At 38.9% G+C, this 24,616-nt stretch overlaps 1 protein-coding gene across 2 annotated transcripts in view; it reads left to right on the top strand.

Annotated features, from left to right (window-relative positions):
• LOC149246344 (uncharacterized) overlaps positions 1 to 24,340 on the top strand; it is a 205,086-nt gene extending 180,746 nt beyond the window's left edge. The window contains exons 8-9 of one of the 2 annotated variants that reach the window (XM_089455674.1): positions 22,936 to 22,985; positions 23,972 to 24,340. In XM_089455674.1, coding sequence (XP_089311800.1) covers positions 22,936 to 22,975 — 40 coding nt within the window. In that variant the 3' untranslated portion in view covers positions 22,976 to 22,985; positions 23,972 to 24,340. The remainder of the gene's footprint in view (positions 1 to 22,935; positions 22,986 to 23,971) is intronic. The other variant, XM_089455673.1, reaches the window with a different exon arrangement.
• The last annotated feature ends 276 nt before the right edge of the window (positions 24,341 to 24,616 follow it).

The raw sequence follows: 24,616 nt of genomic DNA, 5'->3' as shown, positions 1-24,616 counted from the left end.
GTCCTACATAGCAATATGTTATTTTCCCCCATCAATTTTAACTTCTATAAGAAGAAGAATCTAGATAAAACTAACCCTTACAATGGTTTAGAGAATGATATTTCTAGCCTAAGGAATGATGGTAATATCCTTTTAATAGGTGACTTTAATGCTCGAACTTCAAACAACCAAGCCATTATTCTAAGCAATCATTCCAACCCTAATCCTCTTTGGTTAGACGAAGACCCTACTCTGGCTAGTAGGTACAAAAGAAGCTCTGAAGACCTCGGGGAAAATTTGGTTGGGTTGGAGCTAGTCAAGCTCTGTAGTGCTCAGGATCTCATGATTTGCAACGATCTAAAGAAGTGGTCCAATTCCAGCAAGATGACTTGCATCCATGGACTTGGTAGCAGCGTGGTAGACTACGTTATTTCTGATCTCCCATTATACAACCAAATAATAAATTTTGACATCTTAAACAACCACGAACCTGACTTTGATCATAAGCCTTTACTTTTAACTCTCAATTTTGTCATGCATAGAGTTCCCACAGAAAATAATACTTACAACCAAAAGAACTTAATATTTGATAGAAATAAAAATGATCTCTTTCTAAACGAATTAAAAACTAATTTGCTTCCTTTATCTAGTATAGACAACATAGAAGACCTCTATCATAATTTTACTACAACCCTCTCATATTCTATTAACAAGTTCTCAATTGAAGTTTCAAATAATAAAAGAAATAGCAAAACCAATCCATGGTATGACAAAGATTGTAAAAGTGCGAGGAGAGCAATTAAGGAAGCTGTTGGTGAATCTCTTAAAATGGACAAGATAAAAATATACAAAGCCCTAACTAAAATGAAAAAGAGGCAGTACATTCATCAAAGACAGGAGAATCTCTTACACCTCTCTAAGGTAGCTCCTAAGAAATTTTGGAGGCAGATTCTGACTAGGAAGACTAAAGATAATAATAAAATTGCTCTTCACGATTGGAATTCCTATCTTAAAAAGCTTTATGAATCTCCAAATGTCATGGATAATTTGGAAACCCTGCTCACAACGAAAGAAGTTTTCTCTTTAGAAGACATTAAGTTTGGGGTTAATCGCCTCACTAATGGGAAAGCTAAGGACATTGAAGGTTACCAGGCGGAAATCTTAAAAATTGGAGGTCCTGTCCTCATCCCCCACATCCATAAGCTTTTCAATCAAGCAGTCAAGCAAGGGTTCCCTAAACCTTGGACTGAGAGCCTCATTATCCCTATTTTTAAAAGTGGGGATACAAATAACCCCTCTAATTATCAAACAATTATGATCAGCCCTCTCTTAGCCAAGTTATATGGTAGTATTTTGGAAAAGAAGTTAAGCATATGGCTTGAAAGTGAAGGTAAGCGGGCTAAAGGCCAAGCAGGTTTCAAAAGGCATCACTCAACAATAAACCACCTCGTTACGCTTAGGATCATTGCGAAGGAATGTCGTAATGATAAATCCAATTTATTTTGTTGCTTTGTGTACTTTAGAAAGGCTTTTGATATGGTTCTTAGATACAACCTTTGGAATAGGTTAGAAGAGCTAAAGTTTCCTTTCGAGTTGAGAGCTATCGCTACAAGGCTATATGAGAATATAATTGCCAAGCTAAAGAGCAATGAGGGGTGGTCGAAAGATATTAAGTGTAACATCGGAGTTAAACAAGGTTGCCCCCTCTCCCCTACCCTATTTGGCATTTACATCGATAAGCTCGAAGGCTATTTAGAGGAAGCAGGATGTGATGGTGATCCAGGTGGATATTGGTGGCCACCTGCCAAGTCCACCTGGACCCCCACCATTGTTTCTCTCGGCATTTTCAGTTTCCTCAATTGTAGCACAACTTACTATTTTTAGCAGTTTTTCGGGTCCTGAATTTCTGGAGCCGTTTTGAGGCCCTAAACGACGTTTTTTGGGAAATTTGGGGGCAACATGGGTCCATGGACCGATGTTGCCCTTCCCAAAGTGCTAGTGCTCGGATAGATCTTTCTAACGAGCTATTGTACGCGTCAAACGGAGATCGTATGCCAAAGTTACGACCCCAGGAATTTGATGTACCAATTTACCCAAACGAGGCCCACAGTTTGGCGTTTCATCTCCTAGGTTAGGTTTTGGAATGTTAAGGGTTTTCCATTGTTTCTCAACAATAAATAGGCCTTCGAGCCTCATTGTAACACAGTTCAGAGGCATGTAGTCACCACATCTCTTCTCAGAGATAAGCTACCATCGCCCTAGCTGGTTTATTTCCATTTCTGGTTGTAAGCATATTTCAGTATTTTCCATTAATGAAATGAAGTATTATTTCCGCTGCATCTTTGTGTGTATGGTTATCTCTGTAATTTGTTGCGTTCCTGTTTAAATCCGGATCAGTGGTATCAGAGCGGTCTGCTTTTTCTCTGTTTTTCTTTGCATGTCCCCAACAAGGTCGGCATATAAGGAGTTAGGGCTTGAACTGGTTGAACCTTTGCAAGACCAGCCTCGCAAATCCCGACGGCCTCCCATGGCGGATGAGAAGAAAGACGAGGGGGCAGGAGATCCCATCAAAATCTTGCTCGAAGAAGCCCTCGAGCGACAACGGAACGCGATGATGGACAGCTTTGCCCAGATCCTTCAGCGGCTACCCAGAAGCGACGCATCGGCTTCCAGCAGCTACTCTGGAAACGCCACGCCCTTTAAGGTACAAGTTAATTTTGAAATCCCCATATTCGAAGGTCAGATAGACGCAGATGCCGTAGATAAATGGTTAAATCTGTTAGAGGGTTGTTTTTCTGTTCATGAATTTTCGAGTGGGGAAAAGATTGTTTTCGCTCTTCTCAAAGCAGCCCCCCACGTCAAGGACTGGTGGGAAACCTACTGCGAGCAGAAGGATGAAAGTACTGGCTCACTATTTTCAGCCGCACCCACCTGGAATTCATTCCGGGATGGCATCAAGGAGCAGTACTACCCTGTCGGAAGCTATGAGGATGAATACATAAAGTGGACCACGCTGCGGCAGGGAAGGGACCAAGACGTGCCGGAGTTCACCAATCTTTTCCATACCCTTCGCACAAAGTTGGGTATCAAGGATTCGGAGCAACATTTGATACTCAAATACCGTGGCTGCCTGCACAAGTACATCCAGGAAGAAATACAATTCCTGAACATCTCCTCGCTCGGCGCAGCATACCGATATGCCATCAAGGTCGAGCAGAAGTTTAAACAAAAGAAGCGAGACTTTGGATCTCCGAATCCAAAGCAGGGGAAAGGTGCCCCTAAACCACAGAACAAAGGACAAAGCCATGGCGGGACAGCCCAAGACAACCCGCCGAAGCTGCAAGCAAAGAACAGCGCCGCGAAGCCGAAAAAGGACACTGGAAAATGGTGTGAGTTCCATAAGAGCTCCACTCACAACACAAGTGAGTGTCGGGCCAAGCAGTCACTGGTGGCTGAGCTAAAGGTTTCAGAATCAGATGCATGTTCCGACTCTGAGTCAGAACCCGATAAGGGGAATGAAAAAGGGAAGCAGATCATTGACGCGGATCCCAACGCCACTGTTGCTACCGCCAAGATCCAGAAAAGTGAACCCGAAGATCCAGAGGAGGAGGAGCGTCTCTTCCACTCCCAGATGTGGGTAAAGGGCTCCCCGATACAGTTCATTGTTGATAGCGGGAGTCAAAAGAACCTCATTTCGGCAGAGGTCGTGAAGCGGTTGGGCTTACCGACCACAGCACATCCACAACCATACACCATTGGGTGGCTTCACCAAGGACGAGATCTTCGCGTGAGCCAGTAGTGTCGCCTTCCATACAACATCAAGCCCTTCACGGATGAGGTATTGTGTGACATTGCTCCCCTTGAAGTTTGTGATGTATTATTAGGACAGCCATACTTATGGAAGCGACATGCTGTGTATGAATCAAGGCCCCGTGCTGTTATTATTACATTGGGAAATAAGTTGTACAGGATACCAGAGGTAGCACCACCTACCGCCATCTCTTTGATTACTGCAAAACAATGCAGTAAGATCATTTCCAAAACCAGGAAATTTGTTTTCCTGATGATACGCCCTCAAGGAAAGAAGAAGACGGTGGCCGCGGCCTCCAGACGGGGTCCCTCTGCACGACAACTACAGATGGACAAGGTTGTGGAGGAGTACGAGGACATCTTCACCTCCCCTGCAGGGGTTCCTCTGCACTGTCAGGTCAAGCACTCCATCGATCTGACCCCAGGTGCGCCGCTACCCAATGGACCAATTTATCGGCACTCCGTTATGGAGAACAATGAAATCAAGAGGCAGATTCAGGAGCTCCTGCAGAAAGGTCACATCCGTCCGAGTTCATCGCCTTGTGGGAGCCCGATCGTGTTGGAACAGAAGAAGGATGGGGCGTGGAGACTCTGTATTGACTATCGGGCGCTGAACAAGATCATTGTCCGTAATAGGTACCCGATCCCGCGGATTGATGATCTCCTGGACCAACTAAAGGGGTCAAAATATTTCAGCAAGATCGATCTGAAGTCAAGGTATCACCAGGTACCAATTGAACCCTCTGATGTGTGGAAGACTGCCTTCAAATCCAAGGAGGGCCTTTTCGAATGGTTGGTTATGCCTTTCGGATTGACGAATGCTCCTGCAACCTTCATGAGGCTAATGGATGACATCTTGCGGCCATTCACCAACTCCTTTGTAGTGGTATACTTGGATGACATTCTGATCTTCAGCCAGAGTTGGGAAGAACACCTCCACCACATCCGACAGGTTCTCCAAACACTGCGGCAACACAAGCTATGTGCCAATTTGGAGAAATGCACTTTTGGCATGACCCAGGTTCAGTATCTGGGATACATCATTGATGAACAAGGGGTGCATGTCGATCCAGCCAAGATCCAAGTCATTCGGGATTGGCCATCTCCAACCACTCTAACAGAGCTCCGCAGCTTTCTAGGTCTTGCCAACTTCTACCGCAGGTTCGTGTTGGGGTTCTCTCATATTACTTGGCCCTTGAGTCAAGTCACCAAGGGAGGGGCGAAAGCAAAATTCTTTTGGTCTGAATCTCAACAGAAGGCATTCATGGAGTTGAAGGATCGCCTTTGCATGGCACCAGTGCTCGTGTTACCAGATTTACAACAACCATTTGAGGTCGAGACAGATGCCTCTGACTATGCTATTGGGGCAGCGCTTACTCAACATGGACATCCAGTGGCATATCACAGTGAAACACTTTCAGACACAGTCCGGAAGTACCCCACTTATGATAAAGAGATGTATTCCATTGTACAGGCCTGCTGACAATGGAAGCATTACATTTTGGGGAAGGAAACGGTCATCCACACAGACCACCGACCCCTGCAATTCATACAGACCCAAGGAAAATTGCAGAATGATCGCCATCAGAAGTGGTCTACATACCTGCAACAGTTCCACTTGAATATCAAGTATAAGAAGGGCAGCACCAATAATGTTGCAGATTGCCTCAGTCGACCACCGATCATGGCGTTAACCACTGTGCTCAACTCTTGTGGGCACGAGACTTCTGATTGGCCACTTCTCTACAAAAGCAACCCGGAATTCGGCCACACATACCAGACACTCTTGGAGGGTCGGCATGTTCCAGATTTTCACCTCCAGGATGCCCTGTTATGCCACCTGGGTCACCTTTGTGTTCCTTCAAGCGAGCGTGCCAAGATGATTTGGGAAGCACACTACAGTCGGGCTGCTGGGCATTTCGGGGTCGAGAAAACAGTGGCAGTGCTGCAAAATTATTTCTATTGGCCGAATCTTCGACAGGATGTTGGGAAGTACATCAGATCATGTACTGCTTGTGCCATTGCCAAATCGACCATTAAGAAGCACGACCTCTATACCCCGTTGCCTACCCCTAGTCGACCTTGGGAATCCATCTCCATGGATTACATGTCAGGCCTTCCTTCCACTAAGCATGGAAATGACTGTGTTTTTGTGGTCGTCGACAGGTTCTCGAAGATGGCCATTATGGCGGCCTGCAAGAAGAATATCACAGTAGAAGCCACTGCTAAACTCTTCTTTGAACGAGTGTGGGTGCACTTTGGGATCCCACAGTCTATCATCTCAGATCGGGACAGTCGGTTTCTCAGCACATTTTGGTCCAGTCTCTGGTCAATGCTGGACACCAAACTCACGAAGTCCACAGCCTTCCATCCTCAAACTGATGGCCAGACAGAGGTTGTCAATAGGATGATTGTGCACATTCTGCGCATGTATAACTCAAAGCATCCACGCACATGGGACAAGAGCCTCCCTTATGTTCAGCACAGCTACAACCGAGCTCTTCACAGCTCCACTGGCCATAGCCCTTTTCAGGTGGGTTTGGGATTCTAGCCACTATGCCCCATTGATGTGGCCATGCCACTTGCAACTACTCACATAAATTCAGCTCATGTCCAGTCCGAAACAGATAAGGCCACCAGCTTCATTGAGCGCATCCAACATATTCGCCAGCAGGTCCATGACATTCTTGAGAAATCAAATGCCAAGTACAAGCAGCGACATGATCAACATCGGGTGCCACACAAGTTTCAGGTGGGCGACAAAGTCTGGTTGCATTTGCAAAAGGAACGCCTTACTGGAGCCTATCGGAAATTGAGACCACTCCGATATGGTCCTTACACCATTACTAAGGCTATGGGAGACAATGCATTTGAGCTCAGCATTCCCCCATTCCTTGGCCTGCATCCAGCGTTCAATGTGGACCGCCTTCGGCCATACTTTCCACCATTGCTAGACACATTCGACATTGCAGAACAGCTCAAACCCACAGAATTAAATCCAGATTGCATGGAACAAGCTGCAACTAATCGGATCATGGACACATAGATCAAGAACACTCGCCAACAGAATATCCAACTGTATCGAGTTGTCAAAGCAGGCCAACTCCTTCAGCAGGGCAAGTGGCTCACCAGGGAACAAGTTCAGCAAAAGTTTCCTCATCTCATGGAGGAACTCAATGCAATGGGGACCATTGCTTCCTAAGGGGGGAGGAATGATCCAGGTGGATATTGGTGGCCACCTGCCAAGTCCACCTGGACCCCAACCATTGTTTTTCTCAGCATTTTCAGTTTCCTCAATTGTAGCACAACTTACTATTTTTAGCAGTTTTTCGGGTCCTGAACTTCTGGGGCTGTTTTGAGGCCCTAAACGACGTTTTTTGGGAAATCTGGGGGAAACATGGGTTGATGGACCGATGTTGCCCTTCTCAAAGTGCTAGTGCTCGGATAGATCTTTCTAACGAGCTATTGTACGCGTCAAACGGAGATCGTATGCCAAAGTTACGACCCCGGGAAGTTGATGTACCAATTTACCCAAACGGGGCCCACAGTTTGGCGTTTCATCTCCTAGGGTTAGGTTTTGGAATGTTAAGGGTTTTTCATTGTTTCTCAACAATAAATAGGCCTTCGAGCCTCATTTTAACACAGTTCAAAGGCATGTAGCCACCACATCTCTTCTCAGAGATAAGCTACCATCGCCCTAGCTGGTTTATTTCCATTTCTGGTTGTAAGCATATTTCAGTATTTTCCATTAATAAAATGAAGTATTATTTCCGCTGCATCTTTGTGTGTATGGTTATCTCTGTAATTTGTTGCGTTCCTAATTAAATCCGGATCAGATGGCACGATCTTAGCTGGGATAGTCGTCATCCTTCTTCTCTATGCTGACGATATTGTTCTTTTGGCAAGGTGCCCATCTGATCTTGATAAGCAACTCAGTATTCTTAAGGATTTCTGCTCTACCATGGGTATGACTATTGACACTGACAAAACAAACGTTATGACTATCAAATCCAAGAAGGACACTTACGCTAATTTTATGTATGACAATAATAACTTGGAGGAAGTGTATCCTTACAAGTACTTAGGAATTGATATTCATCACAAGCTCAACTGGAACCATAGCATTGAGAAAAGGATTAATGTGGGGTGGAAAGCTTATTTTGGTCTTGAAAATAATTGTAAAACAACAAACCTCGTAATGTGGAATAAAAAGATGTTCCTCTTTGAAACTTTAGTCACTCCTGTTATCTTATATGGCTGTGAGGTTTGGGGTTGCAGCGTCTCCAGAGAATCATGGAGAAAGATTGAGCAAATCCAGAAGCGTTTTATAACTTATAACCTGAAAATTAAAAGTAATACACCCTATCCTATTCTCCTTATAGAAGCAGGTCTTTCCCCAATTGAGAGCCTAGCTATGATTAGGTTTCTGCTGTACAAGCACAAACTCAATAACATAGACGATCATAGACTTCCTAGGCTAGCTTTAAATTCTAGCCAAAACCACCTAAGGCTCAATCGGGGGTGGCATAAAGACACAAGGGCCTGTTTAAACTATTGGGAGATCAACGAGAATGATGCATTGCAAAACATAAACAACATTAAAGATATTGTTCCTTCTAAGTTCAAAGAAAAAATGTGGTGTGAGAAAGACTTAGCGGCTAAAAGATAATTAAGTTATTATATGAAGGTCATCAACCCCACCCTAGAAGATCAAAAGCATCTCTCTATTTTAACTAGCTCAAAGAAGAAAATTAATATAGCAAAGATTAGAACGAATTCTCATGAGCTCCATAGTGAAACAGGTTGTTGGGTAGTTCCTAAAATGCCATGGATGGAAAGGATCTGCCATATATGTGAGAATAGGAACATCGAGGATGAAAACCACTCCCTCTTAGAGTGCCCTGCGTACAACCACATTAGATCTCAGTTTCACAATCTTTGTTACAATACTGACCTTCCTAGCCTTTTACAATGTCAAAATTATAGTGAGTTCGGGAGGCTTCTCTCCAAGCTTTTTGAGCATAGGAATAAAATATTAAATCAAAATAAATAATTTGTTTCTTTAGGTTCGATAGACCAATGTTTGGTCTCAGCGGACGTTAACCATCATCATCATCATCATCATCATAAAAAAAGGTAATCAAAACAGAAATCAAAGTCATGGGTATAAAAAAAAATGTGAAACAAAAACAAAATAAAAATCAAATAAAAAAAATCGAAAAGTCAAAAACAAAAAAAGAAAAAAGAAAATTTAATAATTGAATCCTAACCTAAACTAACATAAAGAAGAAAAATCAAAATTAAAACCTAAACCTAATGCATACATCAAACATAAAACAAATAAAAAAAATCGAATTGTTTTGTGGTATGCAGTGCAGGTCGAGAGGGTAGCTGCAGGAGGAAGCTACGACAGGATGGAGCCACAACGTGTAGGTAGAGGTAGCGGAAGGTTTTGCAGATCCACAAGAAGGGAATGGAAGAACGAGGGTAGCAATGAAGGATGGTTGTTGGTTGAGGGAGTTTAAGCAGCACACAGATGGCAGCGATGAGGCGAGGGATGGAAATTGCGGAGAAAAGGAGGGTGAGCAGAAACGAAAGGAAGCAGATAAGGAGAATGCGAAAGGGAAGGAAGGGCTCGAGGGAGGTAAGATGGGCTGCAGGCAAGGAGAGACATAGGTAAAGTACATGCGGGAGCAGTACTTGGATGAAGAGCTTGTGGGAGCTGCGACAGAGAAAGGTAATGATCGAGCCACAACAATGGAGGAATAAGGGGTTTCTAATATTTTTTTCGAAATTTGCAATAGATCGAAAACCCCAGGCAGTAAATTTGTTTTTTCAAAAATTCCCAGAGAAAGAAAAATTTAGCCCAAAGCAAGTAGCGAAAAATTTAGCCAAAAGTGAGTAGCTCAAACCTTTGAAAGAAAAATTTCTAAAAATTTTGATTTAAAATGATGTATCCTTTTGCTTCAGATTTATCCTTGAAACCCCTATAAAAATTTTCAGATCTAAGAATTTTTAAACCCTTAGGAATGTAAATTTTTTCTAAAAAATGTCCCTGCAAAATAATATTGAGGCTAGATCTTACCCTCTAGGGCCTAGATCTAGCTTCAAACAGGAATTATCCTTCAGATCTGTACCTGTAATGACAAAAATGAAACACCCAGAAACGATATATACAATGATAAAATTAAAAGAAACCCAAAACGCGAGTTAAATAACAATAATTACAAGTTGAAGGCTCTAAGTAGCCAGATCTATCATTATGCTGCACAAAAATTAAAAGATTTTTTAAATTTTAAATGAGGTGTTAACTCGAAACCCTTCATGCATCACCAACAAAAATCTTATGATAAGTCCAAAACTAATTTCGCTGGGCTCTTTAGAAAATACGAATCAAGTGTTGGCTGGTTCCACTGAAAACTTCCCCCAATGCCTGATGATTTAAATCAAGATTTCCCTACAAAAATCGATCCAACCATTAAAAATAGAGCGAAAAAATAACAATAAAACTTGACAAATAGAGATACTTGCTATTATGTTCAAAATTTAAATTATTATTCAAACCCCAACGACTTAGGAAGATACTTGTACTCAAATCACTCCAAAAGCTATCATCAATGGCTCTAGAAAAAGTTATGCATGAAAATAACACATCTTACAGTATTCCCATGAAGAGTAACATCAACAGAATTTAACCCCAAAGTCTTTCTTTATTATCCAGAAAAAAATTATACCAGAGCTTCTTTCTAAGCACACGACTCAAAGATCGGATCGATTGACAGACAAATGACTTTCTATTTAAAGATAAATCCTTCAATGGCTAGTTCGAGTGGTCCTCGTTGAAGCAATCTTGATCGTTGATGAAGATTAAAATTTCTTTTAATCTCATCTGTCGAAATATTTAAATATTGAGTAAATTAGAAATTTTTATTTAAATGCATTTTAATTAACTCAAAAATAGAATTTTTGAGTTAGTTTCCCCAAAAAATTGACTTTGACTTAACCCCTAGGGATCAAAGTTTTAAAATTTATCAAAATAATTAATTTACCTTAGTCCTGAGACCTTTTAAAATTTAATTCTTTAGGATCGACGGATTTTGCCTTTGGAGAATTTAAATTTACCTAGGGCCTAGAATTAATTATATTTCTGGTTTACGATTTTAATTAATTTTTGGCTAGAAAATTTAATTAATTAACCTATGAGGGGATAAATTCTTTTTCCAGCCCTCAAGACGCTTTACATCTTGATTTTCATAATTTTTATATCATAAGGGGGAAAACCCTTTTGTAATAGACCCTCAAAAACTACCCATTTCTGTGACACAAATATAATTCAGCAGACCAAGCAATTTGTGATAAAATAACCTAACCAAATAGTTAGGATTATTCCCAAAATACTTTTACATAGACTCGATCTAGAACACTGGGACTCTCTTAAGATCTTAGTGACAAAATCCATTCCAGCTTTGAGGTAAGACTGGAGGGGAAAAACTCTGCCAATCATTCGAGAATGGATCAGTGAGACAAAAAACTTCCCAGAATGGAGATCGTCACTTGAAAGGTAGGTTTACCTAGGTTGTTACATACATGACACGGTTCTGCTGAGATTATTTACATCATATACATGCAGAAAGGGTTTACATTATAACATGATGATCAGGCTGATGATGATCACTTGACGACACAGACATATCCATCAGGCGCTAGCCGCACTACCCCTTTTGCGAAAAAAGGAGGTGTACTGCTATGGGTCGTTGACATTTAGTGGTCAACAGAAATCAAGGAGAGCTTCCTGTCTGAGAAAAAATAAAAGCTCTCTAGAATGTAATTTGTTTAACTGGGCTCTTAGAACCTTTTTAGGATTGGGAGTGGGGTTAACCAAGCTACCAAGATTCCTTCTAGATTAAGCTCTTGTGAATGGTTGAATAAGTGGAGTCGCCACCCAAATAGGAAATCAACCTAAATGTCCAAGTGCTAAAGGTGGAGGTACACAAGATGAAAGAATTAGTGAAAGGAAGAAAGTTAAGGTGACGAAGAATGATGAAAGAGAAGCGCCAAAAAATGCTGTGCCGCTTGATGGGCTAATGAATGGCGAAAGAGATTAGAAGATTACGAAGATTGATGAGAATGTCGTCAAAACCAAGGTCCAATAAAATGTTCCCCGACATGGTGCCAAAAATGTCGTGGCGTTGGTAGCTAAAATGAAAAGATGGAAAAATGAAGGATTGAAAATTGTTGCGAACCCCGACAACAAGAAACTTGTCCCTAGCAACGACGCCAAAAATTGTTGTCGCTCAGCTTGTACATGCACTGTGACAACTGCATAGGGCGGGCGTTGTCACTTTGATCCCCGCCCACTCCATTCTAGCTGTCTCCCAACAACAAGCTATGGGGGGTACCCGGGAGACACAGTTGAGTGGCCTAGTTACTTGGTGAAAATTTAGTAAGACTTAAGGATGTAATTAGATTTGAAATTGAGACCAGTGCCTTATGGAGTTAAAATTCTCGCTTATTATAAATTATGACCAGAGTAACCGGATGGACAACTACTTCTTAGATGAATAACTAATCTATATGAAGTGCAAGTCCTAAAATATAAGTGTGATGCAAAGATCTTGGTTAGTTTTAGATTATATGCTTAGTCTAAATGGAACCTTTCCCTTAACTATTTTGAGATCAATTTTTAGTGTAGGTTGTGGTATGGAAGCCAACGGGAAGCAAACAAAGGCTTGATTAATGATACCTCCCCCTGTGTTCCAACCACCCAATGCCTCCGGTTCTGCAAAGACTGTGGCTCTGACGACTGTAAGGTCATTGTGTTAACCACTAAGAAGGGTTGAATCCCTCAAGCTAGATGAGAAAGGGTTGTCCTAGGAGTCTATCAACCAAGCTTGTGCTTGGAGGTAAGTTTTCAATGCAAACTAAGCCTAGAATGCTTATGCAATGATTATGAGTGAATTTCTTGGGTTAAGATTTGTTTGAGTACTTTTAAGTTATTGATGAATCTTAAAAGACAAAAGTACTTATAAATCAAATGCAATCTTATAACCAAGAAAGTGCCAACTATTAAATTGCTAATGTGATCACTAAATCAAGCAACTTATCCAATACAACAATGATTAGAGGTATTCCAAGGTACTTTAACAAGATAAATGCCAATGATGATGCTCTTAAACAATGCCAATATCAAATCCACAAGATGCCAATTACTCAAGATAGACAATAAAATCACCAAAGTCTTTCAAGATTTAGCACAAGATTATAAGCTTGGATTACTATAACAATCCTTCAACCAAAATGTCAGTTAGATCTCAGTGGCAAAATGTCTTATCTTATTAGCAAGATTAGAAGATAAATGCTTAGATATGTGAGTTTTTTAGTGCAAAATTTTAACAATTCTTATAGCCAACACAAGACAAGTAAACGTTAGATCCCAATGTTTAAGCAACAAATCTTCTTCACAATGAATCACTTAGAGCATGAAACAATAAAAAACCACTTATGAGGAGTTCTTTTGATGTTATATCAAATCTGAAAAGTACTTATGACAACAGAGAAACAAGAGTGAAGTCGATGAGATATCGATGTGAGGGTCTGTGTCAAATTGTGCCCAACAATTGCTAAGTGTTAGAACAAGTTAACCAATATGAAATTTTGAGTTCTTAACCCTCTTAAGATGTTATGTTTAACATATATCAGATCTGAAATGACCTGTTACAACAGTAAGGAAATATGTAAACGATGAGCTATTAGTGCTTTAACAAGTACCAAATATGCCAAAACTTAGAGTAAGCTTGCCAAACTTAAAAATTAGATTTTTTGGGCTTTTATGATGTGATATTCAGAAAATATCAGATCTGGTTGCACAATTATGCAAAGATATTCAAGCAAGCTAAAATGTAGATCTAAGCTAAATATGCAATGCCTAAGTGGCCAAAAATTTAGGAAAATTTTATTATGCAAATTTTGGACTATTTTGACCAATTAGATGTGTTCTTGGGGCTTTTAAGTCACTGCTATTAATTGGAATTTACAACTGTAGTAAAACAATGAGAGAATAGTGTTTAGAGAGCAAACCCTAGGCCCTAGGCCTTGAGGCCTATTAGCCCAACTTGTGCACAATTTTGCCCAATGACTTGATACTTCAAAACACAAGCTCGAAACCAATTTTATCTGCAAAAATACACCAAGGAATCAGTCCCAAAAATTTTAGAGATAGACAAGCGCAAATTAGGGCCAAGAGATGGAAAGGAAGAGGCCAAAGATGAAGGGAAGGGGCCTAAATAGGCTTGCGGTTAGGTTAAAAGGCCTAGTAGGCCTCACGATAAGCCCAAAAGGGGCTGTTGTTGGGATTAGGAAGTGTTGAAAGGCCCACTAGGGGCTGCGGCCTAGGGTTTTGAGGCCCTAAGGCCTGCGACACCCTAGAGGAGGCCTCAAAAGAGGCAGCTATAAGCCCTTTAGGGCTGCGGCCTAAGGGAGAAGGGGGATCGAGGGCAAGCAGAGGAGGACAGAGGTCGAGGAGGGAAGAGGAGAGGCCACGGAGGAGGAGGGAGGCTGAGAAGAAGGGAAGAAGGGCAACAGAGAAGGCCGAGAGGGAGAAGGAGGCTTGCGACATTTATAGGAGGAAAGGCTGAGGCCCCTAGGGCTCACGACCAACCTTAGAGAAGTTGAAACCTGGCGCAAAGATCTAGAAGGTTGACGCAGGGGATTAAGAGGAGGACACTGGCCTTGGAGGAGCTAGATCTGGGCCCGAGAGACCTTAAAAATGAAACGCTTACGTTAGAAAATTTATCTTGCTTCAGATCTGAAATTCGCTGCAAATTCTTCAATGATTGACCCTGCAAAAAATTTTAGAGACTAGATCTTACCCTCAAGGGCCTAGATCTAGCTCTATTCCGTACTTTACCTCTTGATCTCACCTACAAAAATGGATGCACAAATACCCAAAATGTAATGACCCACCTATAACTATAAGTAAAATACGAGTATTAGCATACATACGAGACCTTCATACGATAGCTACATATGCATGGACCCGCATGTATCGCATTATATATAAGCTAGTTACTACAGGAGGAGATATAAATTAAGGTAATGAATTAATACCTCACCAGAATATCATATATATATGATAAATCCTTAAACTAACAGAAAATGTTAATTTTAATTTACAAATTAAAATTTAAAATTTAAAATTAATAAAATAATAATATAAATTAATTAAAATTATAAATTAAATAAATCAAATTAATTCATTAAAATAATAAATAAACTTTATCAAATCAAATCTCCATATCCGAATAAAATCAACAAAATCAAATAAATTTGGTTTTATAAAATTACACGTATCAAAATAATGACACGGAGATGGGAGGAAGGCGGTGGACGGGGAATTAAAAGGAGGAAGGAAATCTTGAGAAGGGGGGGAGGAAAAACAGAGAACAATTTCAATTTTAACACAGAGATACAGACACTCTGGAGTTTTGAGTTTTGATTGTACTGGAGTTTTTGGGCACAGGGGATCAGATTGCTTCGATTGGAAAGCATTCTGAAACTGTGTACCCAGGTTGTACCCAGTTCGGCAGGGTGGTTTTGGCCGTTTTGGTAATGTAGCCAGAACAAGAATTGCAGCCAGGACAAAATTACAGTAGAACAATTGCAGTAGAGCTTCACAGCAGAGCAGACAGGTTGGTTTTCATTAGTTAAATTATTTAAATTCTGTGTTAAATTACATATTCTGATTTTAGAATTTTAGGTTCTTACACAAAACCCCAAATATATACAAAATCTTAAAACCCCAAAATTCCAGTTAGAAATAATTTACAAAAAATATACTTTACAAATATATCTACAAAATTTACAAATATACAAGGGTTTTAAAGTAAATTTTGAGAATAATTTTTTTTAGAGTTTTTCTTTGATAAATAGCTAATAAAACTTTTGAAATTAGGTGCAAGCTGCAACCTTAGTGAAGTTAGATAAACCACAACAAATATCTGAAGTCCAAACAAAGTTAGTTCATGCCCACAATTTGTGAACTTCGAGCCCAAGGATCAGGGGACTTGCAAACACTATATATTTTTCTCAAGAAAGCTTGTTAGACATACTTTTAAAAGTGAGTTTGAAGAAAAATATGAATTTTTCCTCAAAATTAAAAATTCGACGTTGGAGATTAAAAGATCATCAAGCTATTTTCAATGGTCGATATTATTTTGACGGGTATCAAGCCAACTAGCCATTATTTTCCATTTGGAAGGGTTTCTCAATAAATAGAAGTCATTTTACTTCTATTTGGCATCTCTAGATAATGTAATTTTTGTAATGTTGGTATTGAGCGATTTCTCTGCTGAGAACGTTTCTATATCATAATAGAAAGACTTTGGGGTTCAATTCATGGTGTTCTTCTTCCATTGATCTGTGGTATGTGTTAGTTATGTGCTATCCAATATTGTGCTAAATGGTTTATATGAATTGTTATTTCATTTGTCGGTGATAAGAACATTCTATTGGTAAAATATATTTTTTATGATAGGTGATCTCTTTCACCATATGATCTAGCGATTTCACTTGAGAAAAAATATAGAGAGCTACAAGTACACTAGCCCTTGAGCTCCAAGTCCACAGACTGTGGGGAAGAGCCGACTATGTTTGGGCTCTAAGATTTATACTTGGTATTTTAATTTTGTAGAAGGGTTTGTGGCCAATATTCTAATTTTTCGGAAATTACATTTATCCATTGCTATTTACCAAAATATTTCTCCAAAATTTTAATTTGCAAAACATTGTATATCTGTAAATATATTGTAAAATAAAATTTGTAAATTATTTCTAATCTATTTTGTTTTGCAGCACTTGCGGTTTTATTTTGGGGTTGTCATTTTTTGTGTATATATTTGGGGATTGGGAATTCTTTGATTCATTTGTGCAGGTGAGCTTCAAGGTGATTGAGAAAAAGTTTGCTGGGGCTTTGAGCTAGATCTAGGCTCTTGAGGGTAAGATCTAGTCTCAAATAAATTTGCAGGCTCAACATTCAACATTTTTGTAGCGTTTTCATGGAGAAAATTTTTGTTTGCAGGTCTTGGGAAAATTTTGGAGGCGCTAGCCTAGCCTTCTAAGCCCTAGTCATCCCCCTTTTTTCCCTCTTAGAGGCCTCAACCTCCCTCCAAGGGAACCGTCCAGCCTCATCGAGGCTTCAGCCCCCTCCTTTAGCCCTTGCCGTAACCCCTACGGGGCATTTCCCCTAAGCCATAGCTCTTAGAGGGCTTGTGGCAGGCCCTAGAGGCCTTTTCCCTTAGCTGCTAGGCCTTTGGAGCCTTTTCTTGGGCAGCTGCAGGCCTTGGAGGCCATTTGGCATTGGTTCCTAGCAATTTAAATTTAGAAATTTGGGTTTATTTGGCTAACAATTGGTTTTGCAGATTTACTAGCCTCTTGGGCTATGGTTTCAAGGGCCAAAAGTGCCATTCAAGGCCTCAACCAGCCATTAATGCCCTAATTGCAGTCATAAAAGGGCTGATCCATTGGTTTTTAGTTGGCAAATTTGTGTTGTAGGTTATTGGCCCAAGTCCCAAATCACTTGGAGGACAATTAGTCATTAAACTAGGCCATTAGGCCCAGGGGTTTGCTCTCTTCCTCCATATTTTTCTTTCTATTCTGTTATGCAAATCTAAATCATAAATCATTTATTACAGCAGTGTATTCAGTAACTAAAACACTCTAAATCTAAGCCTAAATCCACTAATTGATCATATAAGCCCTATGTTGCAGGAAACATGGTACAGAGGTTTGTTTTTGTACGTCAACTGGTACGAAACGAGGAAACGCATTTGGTATGGCCGTGAAACGCGTTTCCGGCCGTACTGCCACGTTTCCCGAAATGGAAACGTCGCCAATACGGCCGGAAACGCGTTTCACGGCCGTCTTGTGTTTTTTTTTTGTTGTCTTTAATTTGTTTTTTAATTTATTTTTAGGGTATGTTAGTGACTTCTAGCTGCTTCTAGATGCGTGTCTAAAGTTATAAAAGTGAATTTTTGCCCTAGTGTTGATATGCAGTTCATCAGGAAGTTTGAGGCATATGCAGTTTATGGTAATGTTAAATTCTTAAAGTAAAAGTGATATTCTCTTTTATTTTTCATTTTCATCATTTTACTTAAATTTTTAACATTACCATGAAATGGCTTAGGATGTTTGGGAGTGGTTTCGCCCTCATTGGATTTCTTATGGAGAAAGTAAAATTTTAGATCTCACTCAAAATCCAGCAGACTTATCTATTTTTCAAGTTTTCAGGATTGGGGGGATTGCAAAGTTTCCATTGGATTTTATCATGTACTAGGGTATGGAACTTGTATTTAATCAAGAAAACCAAGCCCTCTATGTAGGGGAAACTCATGTAGGGTACTAGGGTATGAAACTTGTATTTAATCAAGAGCACTAAGGTCGTTCGACTATGTAGGAGGAGACTCCCAATACAACAGTGGTCCTTCTAAAGAATGGGATGTGGATGCAGAAAATCCTGATTTGAATCTCTCTCTTGCAGCCTTATAGTCTTTATTGCACTTGCAGCCTCATATATTAATATAAATAAAGGCTGATTTTGAGATTTGGATATATAATAAAGGTTGCTTTTGGATATTCCGATATTTTTATTTTCATTATGTGATCATTCATGAGTAAATGTGATGTAAATTAAATCTTAATTTTTAAGTGTAATAAATTATAATGCATCATTTATGCTTTATGATTGCACATATATATATATATATATTTAAATATTTTCAATATATATATATATATATATATATATATATATATATATATTTGCATTTCCCTGTTTCCAAAATTTGGAGAGGTCGCGTTTCGTATCGCTTCCCGTTTCGAAAACTTGTACCCGTTTCCCCGTTTCGTGCAACCTAGTATAAGACATTGAAGAATACTCCTGAGTCACTAAAGATTAAATCTTGGATCATATTGATTGCATGCAAGTGGATTTTGTGAGTTGTTTAATTAATTTTCAAATCTGATTCATATGCTACAGCCATCTACATTTGAGTTACAACAGTTATTAAGTTCATAAGAATGACTTAATAGCTCATTAACAATCATATTTTGCATTTATACTGTCACTTGTGTTTATTGGGCTTATATGTTTGGGCGTAATTCATAATTTGTAAGAGCTTTAACATTAGTGTAAGGTCTGATATAAAGATCTGCAACAGTGCTAAAAGAGCTGAAGCTTATCTCATTTCACCTGGTCTATGTTCCTTACATTTTATGAATCTTGGATAAGTATTTAATTGTGTGATTGGGTCATTTTATACTGCTGCAATTTCATGTTTATTGGCTGATCTATATTTTTGTTTTACATCATTGGAATCTATCTTCACTCTTGCGTCATCTGGGTCATTTTATACTGCTGCAATTTCATGTTTATTGGCTGATCTATAGTTTTGTTTTACATCATTGGAATCTATCTTCACTCTTGCGTCATCTCACATAAGTGTTCTAATTAATTGATAAGTGCCTTGAGTAATTGTTCCAAGTGACATTGTGGATAAATGCTCTATTACCATTAGATAAGTGGATTTATAGTTCACGATTAAATTGAATATCTCTTGTTGATTATATTTTCTTTTCTCATTTATCACTTAAGCAATTGTCTATTGGCTACATTTTCTGGCACCATTGAGTTTAAGCACTTTCCTCTTATGGTTGAGATTCTTATTCATCTAATTGTCCGAGTATTTCATTGTTAGTGATTTAAAGGTCATTGTAATTGGATACATAAGATCATAAGTAATCTCACCTTAAGAGCACTCATCATCTTGTATTTGCATACTAGGCCTAAACCTTCCAAAATTAACTAACCTCCAAGCATAAGCTTGGTTGATAGAAAGATAGGGCCGACCTTCTTCTTGTAGTATGCGAAGGATAGACTCTTTCTAGTGGTTAACACAGTGACCTTGTAGTCGTCAGATCCATAGTGTTTGCAGCACTGGAGGCATCGGGTAGTTAGATTTCAAGGGGTGTTATCATTAACCAAGCCATTGCTTGCTTCACCTTGACTTTAGAGACTAGCCTCAAAACAACTGAGGATTAAGGGATTCACCTAGCCAAACATTTAACTAAAATAAACCAAGACTTTGCAACTCACCTAGGTTGTGGGATTTGCATGGCACATAGGATAGCAAAAGCATATCCAAGCAACAATTGTTCATCCGGTCATTTGGTATATAGTTGATATAAAGCAAGTATTTGACTCCATAAGGCACTGGTCTCGTGCAATAATTTAATCTAATCTCTAAAACTTGCTAAATCAACCAAGTGGCTAGGCCATTCAGTTGTGTCTCCCAGATTTGTTGGTTGCCAACAAATCTTGCATTCTCAAATTCCATAGGGACTACTCCCCATAATCCACTGTTGGGAGACAACTAGAATGGAGAGGCCAGAGTTCAGAGTGACAACCCCCGACTTGTTAGTTGTCGCATCTTACCTATACATTTTGAGCGACAACAAGTTCTTCTATTGAATCTTCAAAGGGTTGCTTACTATTCCAATATCTTTTTCAAGGGAGGATCCAAGACCTCAAAACTTCCAAGACTTCCTTCTATCTTCCGAACAAAAATCCAAAACTTCTCTTCTTTCTCCTTGAATCCTTACTAGAGAGCAAGTGATCTTGAAGCTGCGTTTTTCCCTTCTTTACCTTAGCTCTGATACCATGTTAGAAATTCATAAAGGAAGAAAGATTTTATTATCTTGATAATTACTTGTGATGTATTTCTTCTTTATGTTATCTTCTTTATCTTCTTTTCATCAAGCAATTACTAAATCATAAAAGCATGAAGATCAAAACAACAAAGGACATAATGTGCAGGCTCTCAGCCAGGGCAAAACCCCTCTCCTAGGGGAAAACCCAACAAAATTCTCTTCTTCTTCAAGAACCAATTCAAAATGAGACAACCAAGACCTCTAGACCAATAACAAACCTTCCTCCATCCACCAAGTCGGCCCTCCAAGCAAGACTAGTCAAAGTCTAGTCAAGACCTTCAAACTCAATACAAGTCAAACCTAAGTTGCATGAAACGCTGAAACGTTTCGGAGTTTCCGAAACGAGTACGTTTAGAAACATCACCTTCCAAAAATGGAAATGTCGGCTGAAATGTCGGTCGAAACGTCATATATGTATATATAAAAAAATATATAAATAAATAAGTGAATAACACATTATCTTGCAAGAAAAAAGGGAATAAGACCCATAGATGACAATTTAGAAGGAAGAACAAGCCTATATTAACTCTAATAAATGATTACATGATGGTCGAGTTTCGGTCGAGTTTCGGCCAAGTTTCGAAGTTTTGGGTACGGGTACAGCCCAAAACGTTGGGTTCCTTGAAGTTTCGTGCAACATAGAGTCAAACACTTCAAAACCAAGCCAAATAGGGTCTCGACCTCTTCCTTGCGCTAAAATTCTCGGCTTGCAATAGCTCGGACCTGTGGTAACCCTAACTGCTGGAACTTGTGACAGAAACATAGATATTTTCGGTCTTTCTTGTTTGTCAATTGTTCCTTCCTTCCTCGCTAGGGTTTTTCTTCTCTTTCGATGGGATAGACCTTCCTTTTATGCCTTTCGCACTTCTTTTCTTAACTAGGATTGTAGATTGAATTGCTTCTTGGATGGATATCGAATGTCTCTTCTATATATAGTCTTCATGCGAGGTCGAACAACTTTCATGAGGCTGACTTGACAGGGAGCTATGCGACTTGATGGAGGAGGGACAAAACCTATTTTTGATACAAAAATATTTTTCTTTCTTTACATAAAGAGCCCAAGAAGGGTCTAATACATGATGACTAGGACAATGACTCATGACACAAGCCTAGAAGCACTCAATGGGTGATTTGACCTATAAACAAAATAAATAGAGCATGAAACCTGTGCTTGTAAAAAATATTTTTTCTTTTGAACTTTACAATAATTTCCTTTTGTTCTCTTGACAAGAACATAAGAATTACATCATGTCATGAGCCAATCAACAATTATGAAGATCGATACTAGTTACACTTTCAACAAATCCTTGATTGTTTGATGTTGCATATTTCTTTTCCTTTGATTCAGTACTGTTGTAGTTGTTGGTCTTGGATAATATCCTATCACATAAGAGTTCATTGATGCCAGATTCCATTAATGTTGCTGATTTCACCATCTATTTCTCTGGTAATGTTCAGTTCACTTCCTCGTATTTCTTTCATGCTTTCTTGCTAGTGAGGATACCTGTGCAGTTCTTCTATCTTATTATCTACTTTTATCTTCTGTGGTTTTTCTTCGTTCACACTTAATTGGGAGAGAATTTCATTAAATGTATTCTTTCCCCATTTTTCTTTGGTCCTCTGTTATGTACTTTATCTCCTCAAGGAGGATATCGACTTCCTCAATTATCTTTTGATGACCTTTTAACTTCTCTTGCTTCTTATTTGAAGGCTGAAAGGTGATGCTATCCATTAACTTCCTTCACCCTTCTCAATTATTGCTTATATTTATGATAATACCTCATCGACATTTAGTGCATCTTCAATGCTATTCAAAGTTTTTACAATCATCTTTTATCGTACCTTCATTTATGATCTTTTGATTCTACTTTTCAAAATTTGAAAATGTTAAGGGCTTGATTATGATCGCGGAACCTTCTTATATCTTTATTTTTCTTTGTCAATTCTGCCTGCGTCATTCTTTTCCTCGTTCACCATGCATATTTGGAGTATGTGTGTATGTTGGTTTATCATGCTTTGTTGAGTATTGAGTTCATAACACAGTCTAACAGGATTGCCACTTTTAAAACTTAAGCACGTGTAGTGCTTGTGGCTCAGCTCAAACAAATTATGTGTTGAGTTATATGCTTATAATTTCTTACCCAGTTTCATAAGGTAACAACATACAAATTTCTTAAACGTTTTTTATCGCATCCTTTACGATATGTATTATTTTAACTGAAGACAGTTTATCATTTTGTCATGGGTGGAGATAATAGGAACATCACTATAATTCCCTTTATCTTAGGTGATTAACTCATTTGGAAAAGACAGTTTGGGCATTAGATCTCTGTAACTCATTTGGAAAAGGACAACTCAGGCATTAGATTTCTGTTTTTGAACCAGGATTTTGCACAGATGTTGCTGCAAAAGGAAGAGGCATTGAAATATGGAAGGTAGTCAGCTAGCTAACTACAAATGACTCAGTACTTGAAATCAATTTATTAGACTAGTCTCCTTTACTCTTTGCTGCCGGGGAATTTTCAATCCCTCCGTACACTAGTGTCTTTTCCGATGAGATATTTGAGAGTTGTTAAATCTTTGAATGGACATTTTCAGCACCCCACTAAGAACCGTTAGAAGCTTTAATTTCAGTAATGTGAACATCTTCAATGGATTTGGTGGATGAAATTCAATAAAACTCTCCCATCTGAAAATGTCAACACAATTTGCAACTAGTTTCTTGTTTTAGGTTAGACTGTCAAGATCAATATAATGTTTTTGATTTCAATGATGTTTTTCTAAATAATGCTAACATTACCTGTATCAAATTTGGTAGTTTAACAGTACTTTGCTAAAATTTCTTAGTATTTCTCCAAGAAGAACATGTTCCATAGATTTGCCATTATGGTGTGATTGAGAATTGTTTTTTATTGCTGATCGTTGCTGAATATGTGGATGTAGTGTAGTTAGAAAGACAAGATTTGTAGATCCAACGGATTATGAATGCCACTTTTTTATGCTAATTTGAATTGACAGTATTGCCTCGTTTAATTGCACTGAATTTTGTGGACTTTGTAGAGTATTAGTCAGATTTTCATAAACCTCCACGTTTCTTTTTTCCCCTTTCCCACTTTGGTGATAAGGTGAGATGCTCTTGAAAAGATAGAAATTCTAGCCATTCCTTTCGATACAGTTAAATTATACCGTAGTCATATATACCATATAAAAATGAATAAGTAGCATTAGAATGTTCAATGTACAAATTTCCCTTGGAATAAAATGATCGATGGATGATATTCTGGGGTGCCCAAAATATTGAGAATTTTAGAATTTCTCTGTTTGCTAATTTGTTATATTGGAAAAATCTTCTATTGCCAAGACTATGGCCAACAAGAGTAGACAATTGTGAGTTATTGAAAAATGTATTTATTTTTTGCAGGGCAGAAGTTGGGGAACAAAAGAGGCTTCAAACTAAAAAGGTGCAGTCCTTAAAAAAATCTGCAAGGAGGAATAAACGTAGTTGGGATTAAGTAAATTGGACACATCGACGTCATGTATATGCTCTATTTAGTTTTGCCAGGGAACATCAGTGATATTTTCTTTTAGGATTTGTTTCTTGACCAAATTGCACAAGTAGAGATGATTTGAACGATTCCTGTGATGGATCTTGCCACTTACGTGTGACCTTTGTCGTATATTATACTAAAAATACAAAGAAACATGAAATGACCCATGAAAAAGGAAAACTTTTAAGATTAACGCCGTACTCTACTTAAACTCTAAAAGATGTTTCAAGAAGGTTGTTATATGTGTATTTTGTTGTTCATGCATTTTTTTTTATATCATCATGTTTCTGAACACCCCAATCTCTATAGATCTTTAAATCTTAAAATTTTGACATCTGCTACTTTTGCACCCAATTTGCACTGGACCTTGTTCCGTGGTCATGTTTTTGTAAACTTGCAGAAACGATTTAGTTTTCCATAGGCTCATTGTATACAAAGGTAGGGAAGAACTAGTTCGTATGTCGTATGTTTGCTAGAAACATTCAATTAGATGAAACGATTTCCCACTTTGATAACTT

The sequence above is a fragment of the Pinus tabuliformis genome, chromosome 7, assembly GCF_031772625.1.
Source record: "Pinus tabuliformis cultivar Carrire ecotype Pingquan chromosome 7, CPIR1, whole genome shotgun sequence".
NCBI lineage: Eukaryota > Viridiplantae > Streptophyta > Pinopsida > Pinales > Pinaceae > Pinus > Pinus tabuliformis.
The sequence above is the reverse complement of the archived record's forward strand: the minus strand, read 5'-3'. Positions and strand labels throughout refer to the sequence as shown.